Source organism: Colobus angolensis, unplaced genomic scaffold (genome assembly GCF_000951035.1).
Source record: "Colobus angolensis palliatus isolate OR3802 unplaced genomic scaffold, Cang.pa_1.0 Scaffold244, whole genome shotgun sequence".
Taxonomy (NCBI): domain Eukaryota; kingdom Metazoa; phylum Chordata; class Mammalia; order Primates; family Cercopithecidae; genus Colobus; species Colobus angolensis.
Window position 1 is genome coordinate 4,115,673 of NW_012115644.1, and position 7,724 is coordinate 4,123,396.

Below are 7,724 nucleotides of genomic sequence, written 5' to 3' on the forward strand. Positions count from 1 at the left end.
TTTTGTATTTTTAGTAGAGACGGGGTTTCACCGTGCTAGCCAGGATGGTCTCGATCTCTTGACCTTGTGATCCACCCGCCTCGGTCTCCCAAAGTGCTGGGATTACAGGCGTGAGCCACTGCACCCGGCCAGCACTTGGATAATTTTGATGTAGTTAGGCAAACACTTGAGAATTTCTGAGCTAGTGAAAGAGGAAGAGGAAAGTGCATTCCAAGTAGAGAGAACAGTGTGTGCAGTCTCTGAGAGCAGGCAACTGAAAGGATACAAAAAGGCGGACGTATAGGTTAGGAATGAAACGTTTAGGAGAGGTGGGGAAAGTTGTGAATTAAGACCAGAGAGGTAGGAGGGGGCTTGATTAACTTAAGCCTTCAGGTCATAAGAAAGAGTTTAGACTTTAGTTTCAATTGTGTTTTATTTTTGAATGACGGGATAACACAGTTAAATATATGCTTCAAAAGAATACTGGGAAGATAAAAAGGCGCCTTGGGAAGAGGTCAGTATTGTGTGAGAGGGGCCAGGTAGGAGCCTATAATAGTAGTTCTGAAAGAGATGATATTTTGGACTCGGTAGTGACAGTGGAAATGGAAAAAATGGATATATGAAAGGTACAGGAAGTAGAATCAATAGGACATTGTAATCGACTAGCTATCGAAATTGAAGAGGTAAAAAATATCACCATCTTTCAGATGTCTGACATCAACATCTTTGTGGGTGATGGTACCGATTAATTAAATGGGCAACAGTGCAGAAGATGGGGATTAGGGGAAGATAATGAGTTTGGTTTTGGACATAGTGGGGTTGAGGTACTTGTGAGACAGTCATGGTCAGAAGTTTAAAGGAAGAGTATAGACTGGAAATGGAATTGGGAATTTGTTAACACAGTGTAGGAAGAAAGAATGAAAGGAAAAGAACACCTATGAAAAGTTTGGGGCACCTCCTAAAGCTAAATGTCTGTTAGTGGAAACTCAGAATTGCCAGTTAAAAAAAAGCAAACCACAAGCCTGTCATAAAAGTGGTATCACAGAAATTGAGAGTGTTTCCAGGAGGGACTGCTCAGCTATGGCAAAATGATGCAAAGTGTTCATTGGAAGACAGCCACATAGACGTCAGGGAGTCATGGAGCCAGTGCAGTGGTGGGCCCAGGAGCCAGAATGGAATAGGAAATGAGAAGGAGACAATAGCTTCTTGTTAGCATATGATTACTAGTTGTAGAAACCTTGGCAAATACTCCTGGGATTGACTGCTTCTGGCATGCCTGGAGCTGTTGAGCCCAGAAAGAAACAATGCTGAAGAGGGATTCTCATCTTGTGACCTGGAAAACAAAAAAGCTGGTAATAGCCACTTAAATTCATCAGAATCCCTGTCCCTTTTCTCAGAATTATTTATTTGAGGGCTTATTTAGTTTTTTGGGTTTTTCCTTTTTACTTACAGATACTAACTTGAGTACATTCTACCTTCTGGTTTGCGTACCCCCTGCTATGTTGAGATTCCGCCCTCCTTACCCAGCCTGCATTATTACGAAGTCTGTAGACCGGTGCTCTCCACTTGAACTTTCTGCAATGATGGGAGTCCCTGCCTAGTAAAGTAGCTCTTAGCCACATGTAGCTATTGAGCACCTGAAGTGTGGCTCATGTGACTCAGGAACTGAATTTTTAATCATTAATTAATTTAAATATAAGCCACCTGCGGCTAGTGGCTGCCATATTGAACAGTGTAGATCTAGACAATATTTTTGAGATGATGGGCTGTGAAGGGAAGATGAGTAATAAGGTGATATCTAGAGCGGGATGCAGGTATCTTATAAGTAATATATTACAGTTTGGAAATCCTCGTGTGTTTTGTGTAGAAGAACTATGATACAATATGCCCTTTACATTTCATTATCTGAGAAATGTTCTCTTTAACCCCAGTTATGGGATGGGTATAGTTTTTGTATATCCTTCATTACTTTGTGTGTTCAGAAGATAGTTACCCTTTTGATCTTTATTAAAGACTTGAAACAGCTAGTATGCGAATGCTTTATTTTGAATTTTAATGCTGTGTTTTAAATAGTTTTATTTTTCTTATGGCAGTTCTGTCGAGTGGAAATGTTAAATAATCTATTTCTAAAGACAAATGAGATTGAATTGGTCTTGATTTTTTTATATGCATGTAATGCTTATTGTGTGCCAAAGTGCAAGTGCCTTATATACATCACTTTTTTGATCATCACACAAACATGTGAGATAGATACTCTATTCTCTACATTTTACAGATAAGGAAACTAAGGTAAACTAACAGGAACAGAAAACCAAACACCAAATGTTCTCACTCATAAGTGAGAGTTGAACAATGAGAACACATGGACCCAGGGAGGGGAACATCACACACCTGGGCCTGTCGGGGGGTGGTGGGAGGAAGGGGAGGGAGAGCATTAGGGTAAATACCGAATGCATACGGGACTTAAAACCTATTTTGATGGGTTGATAGGTGCAGCAAACCACCATGGCACATGTATACCTATGTAACAAACCTGCTCGTTCGTTCTGCGCATGTATCCCAGAACTTAAAAAAAAAAAAAGAAACCTAAGGTAGTAAGAAATTAAGTCCCTACCCAGAGATACATAGTAGAAAGTGGTAGGGTTGGGGGAGTTTGAACCCAGGCAGTTTTGACTCTATCATGTAGCTTCTTAATGATTATACTATACTGTCCCCCAAGTCGTACTAATTGCTTTTATTATGTTTCCAGTTTTATATAGATCCATATAAGCTGCTGCCACTCCAGAGGTTTTTACCTCGACCTCCAGGTGAGAAAGGACCTCCAAGAGGTGGTGGCAGGGGAGGCCGAGGAGGAGGAAGAGGAGGAGGTGGCAGAGGTGGTGGCAGAGGCGGTGAGTTACTTGGGGAAAATTTCTAATGAAATTTCAAAGTCATAGCTGATTAATATAATACAATTTAGCTTTGTACATAGCAAACCCTCCCTTATGGTTCTTTTTATTAAAGCTGCTTTCAAATATTGGCAGATTGTCCATAATAATAATGCTTCATTTCAACAACTTGCTTAAAAAGAAAAAAATCTACTAAAGTATACTTTTGAGGGACTTCATTTCTTTGGGTTATTCATGTTTTCTTGGGCATTTTAATAAACCATAGGATTATCTTAATTTTAACTTCTTAGTTAATGTCATTGAGTGTAGACTGCATGCTGAAAGCTGGTCATACATTCTTTTAATTTCCGTGTATATTCTTTTAATACTCAGCAAAAGCTTTTGAGATAGATGATATCCTTATTTTATGAATGAGGAAATGGAGACTTACAGAAATTAATTTGCCCCAGTCAAACAATTGGCAGACCCAGAATTAAAATGCGTATCTTCTGATGTCATGTCAAGAACTAATAAATTCATTGTGATCTCACTGTTTAGATGTACGCCTTTCCCCCAAGGTTTTGGCACATTCATCATTATGGGCAGCTAGGTGATGAGCAGGGCTCTGGGGAGGGGGACTGCCATGCCCTGTGAGTAGGAGGACGGGGAGTGATGAGGTAATGGGCAGAGCCAAAGTGGAAAGGGAGAGGAACTGAAAGTTGGGCTTAGACAGCTTTTGTTACTGGAGCTGAAAAAGAGAAGGAATGCTTTACTTTGGCATCTCTCAATTTAATCATCATTTCACTCTATAAAGGTACTTTTTTGCGTCCATATAGGTAGGAAAATTTTCAGGGGTATCTTCTTGAGAATTTGATGAATAGAGATTCCCCTGTTCTCATTTGATGTTGAGTATCATTTAACATTTCAAAAAATTCACAACTATCTTATTTTTTTAAAATCTTACTTATGTAGCTCAGTTAACCTTAACTATCATATTTATTATCGTGCCCCCAGAACAAAAGCACCCATATCTGCCATCCGTTGTTCTTAGGATAAAAAGCCTTAGTTCCATCAAACTATCCTTAGTTGAATCAAAAAGTATTTATCATAAGCAAGAGCTAAGGCAATAATCATACATTTAACAAGACTGAATCATACTTTAACAAGTTTTTCTAATTTATTGAAATTGAATAATCTGGAGATTTAACCTGTTGCCCAGTTGGTAAACTACTAGTTTCTCCATTTTTATCTTGTAAAATTTTTTCCATGATAAAATATGTGAATCTATATTTATTCATTATAATTATAGTTATTGTATTGATCTTTGTAGGCTTATCAGTATAAGAGGTTATATAGTTAATAACTTAATGTTTATTATTTATCTACTATTTAAATATTTTGCATTATTATTTAATAAATGTTTTTAGGTGGTTTTAGAGGTGGAAGAGGAGGTGGAGGTGGAGGCTTCAGAGGAGGAAGAGGTGGTGGTTTCAGAGGTAGGTATTATCTTTAAATTGCTTAATTTTTAGAATTGATATTATCTGACATTTTGTTTTTGCTTAAGTTTAATTTTTTCTGCCAGCAAGTATATGGAACACTATGGTGTTCTTTGCTTAGCCTAATTTGTGGTTTCATTTTATATCACTTGTTTTTACCTTTTCAGTTTTTTAACCTAATTCTAATTTGTTTTGCTTTATTATTAATTTGAAAAAAAAAGGTGTAATATGAATGACAGTTAAATTTGGTAAAGTATGTTTGCTAAACATTATAGGAACTAATGCTGATTTTAAACTTGAGATTTACGTTACAATACTATTAAAAATCCATTTTCTGTGCCCTTAATACTTTAATTTTTTCTTAGGAAGAGGACATTAAGTGAAACAGTTGACAGACATCACCAGTTGACTTCTGCATTAACCTGCATGATCTTTTTCTACTGTGGATTGGAAACTTGGTTCTTGAGCAAATCTTGAAGATCTTGGTCATTTTATAACAATGGATCAAAAATGTTAGCGTCATGCAAAGCAACGGAATAGTGAATCTTGCTCTAAAAGAGCATGAACAAATCTTTCTAATGTTTTGTACAGTGCCTGGCACTCTGTGGGTGCCTAATATATGGCAGGAGTTTTCATTTGAAGCATATTTGAATTTTTAAAATAAAGTGTTTTATTCCCTTGAGTTATTTAGAGTGTGTTTATTAAATGAAACCCATTTTTGAAGTAGAAAGGAATAACTAAAACTTAAACACAGTGAATTGCAGATCGAAAAAAGGATTTATTTGTATTACTGATATTTTAAAAAATAGGCTGCTGTAGCAGTACTTTAAGAGTATTTACAAATTAACACCCCCTTTCAAAACCCTGGCCTTTTATGTATGAGAAGATAGCTCTGTATTTACCTTTTGTATTTTAATACGTAAATCAGTTAAGCTGTTTCTCTAATTGCAATTAATAATTGATTTAAAAATTTTCCATATTAGTAATGTATTAAAGATGGAGTAGGTCTGTTCAAGTGAAAAACCATAGCAAGAAATTTTTAAAAAGCAGTTACTTTTTCTCATCCAACATGAATATTAAAAGTTTTACTGAATGTTACTTTTACTTTTTTAAAGGGACTCTAAAAGTTTAAGGTGTTATTCAGTACACGTGAATATTTGATTGCATACTACATGTTCAGATTGCTGGGTAAGGATGTTAAAAATGAAATTAGTTTTGGTCACCATTGCTAGTGAATGTAAAGAAATGACTGTGGTAGCAAGTTAGAATGCTGTGATATGGAGCCATTTAGCCTGCCATTCATTTTTCACTTCTCAGAAGGAATGATGTTTCTATATCATTTGTTAAATTATCTAACATGCTCATGGAGGAATGCTCTTGAATGCTCATTTGAGGAGCATACAGTGTTGTCTTTGTCAGTATTTGGGGTTTTATCTTTTTTTGATTGATGGAATTGCAGCAGGATGAATTAATATATATGATGAGCAAATGTGTTGAAAATTACAGTTTTTACAGTAATAGGCAGTTATGCTTTTACAGTTTAGGACAGGAGATTATTTGATTTAAAACTGTGGTGATGAAATTTCCATGCAGTGTTAGGGCCAGGGTTTTTGCTTTTGGTTTGGAAAAGATGTTCGTGAGCACCAAAGGGTGATGGCATTGTCCCAAGGACAATTAATAATAGTGCAACATTTCTACAGTTTTTTTTAACATTAAAAATAAATCTAAAATGGCAATAATGGAGATAATATATAGATCAGTAGACAAACCACTTGGAGATTTTACCTTTTCAGCTTATGCATATCTTTTGGTCACTGGCCATCTTTAAGCTTTTATTTCCACATCTTTTCCCTTTTTTTCCTTATAGTTTCTGTCTTTTTGAGATGGAGTTTTGCTCTTATTTCCCAGGCTGGAGTGCAGTGGTGCAATCTTGGCTTACTGCGACCTCCACCTTCCAGGTTCAAGCTATTCTCCTGCCTCAGCCTCCTGAGTAGCTGGGATTACAGGCATGTGCCACCATGCCCGGCTAATTTTGTATTTTTAGTAGAGACGGGGTTTCTCCATGTTGGTCAGGCTGGTCTTGAACTCCTGACCTCAGGTGATCTGCCTGCCTTGGCCTCCCAAAGTGCTGGGATTACAGGTATGAGCCACCGCACCTGGCCTAGTTTTGGGGTTTTTTTTGAGGCATTTCATTTTGAATCAAATTCACATGTATTTCTAAGCCGTATCCCAATATAGCTTTTCTGTATCACTCATGAAAGAAGCATAAAAAAGAACTTCAAATGCACATACCTCACTCCTATCAAAACTTTCATCTGCAGCAGAAAGCTGACTATCTGAAATTACATATTTCTCAGTTTTTAGAATAATTATTTCTGGAAACGTTGTCATGGATGCTACAACTAGGTATAACTTATTATAGAAAAGGAAGGTAGTATGACCCAAAGCAAATTCAAAAATTTTAAGTTTTATTTTGCATACCGAATGAAAGAGATTTTTTTAAAGGGAGTGATTTCCTCTTGGGTATTATGTTTATTGCTCTAGGGTCATTTGAAAACACGATGCTGATGAGATTCACTTTTCTAGTATAGGTATAACAACATTACATTTATAAAAATGTGAGTACTGGTAGCTATAAGATTTGGGACAGATAAATAAACCTGTTCATCTTGAGTTTATACACATGCAAGAGAACTGAGGCAAAAGGATTGTCTTAGGCTTCTCCTGTGCCATTCTAGGATTTATGAAATTAAACTAAGTGGGTAAATATAGCCCTCTAGTGGTTCTGTTTTATGCTTACACTATTAACTTTGTTGCATCTAAGCATTTCTCTAATATTTACTGATTTTAAGAAACTGAGGAGAATCAGATTTTAATAATGTTAATAGCATAAAGAATATGGGGAAAAAGGTAATAGGGATACCTTATCATTCTAAGAAAATATGTTCAGGTTAGTTTTCAGGTTGTAATGTGATAATCCAGAATATTTTTATTCTGTACTTTACAATGTCAGTGATTGAATTCAGATGCTTTGGCAAAGTATACAATGATTACTATCAGATAATATTAATTACTCATGTGCATATCAAACTATAGGGGAAGTTAACAGGTGGATGGTGGAGTTGATCATGTTATATCCATGCTATGAAATACATAGCTACTAATAAATTAGACTATTAGATTCTGAGTTTATTGACTTGGAATTTATAATACAGCCTTAGGGGAAAACAAGTTGCATTATATATATACACATATATACTTATTTTTTTCCCCTCATTTTATTCATACAAATGGAGGAAACCTCAAACACTTGTATGAATATATGTATAAGCAGAGAAAAATGTAAGAAAGGATATGCACCAAACAATACTGGTAACCTTTA

General features: G+C 36.0%; 1 protein-coding gene across 2 annotated transcripts in view; it reads left to right on the forward strand.

Annotated features, from left to right (window-relative positions):
* Window positions 1–5,022, forward strand: part of GAR1 (GAR1 ribonucleoprotein) — a 9,535-nt gene extending 4,513 nt beyond the window's left edge. For both annotated transcript variants that reach the window (XM_011945757.1, XM_011945756.1), the window contains exons 5-7: window positions 2,729–2,870; window positions 4,274–4,342; window positions 4,708–5,022. In XM_011945757.1, the coding sequence (XP_011801147.1) occupies window positions 2,729–2,870; window positions 4,274–4,342; window positions 4,708–4,721 (225 nt within the window). In that variant the 3' untranslated portion in view covers window positions 4,722–5,022. The remainder of the gene's footprint in view (window positions 1–2,728; window positions 2,871–4,273; window positions 4,343–4,707) is intronic.
* Window positions 5,023–7,724: the final 2,702 nt, after the last annotated feature.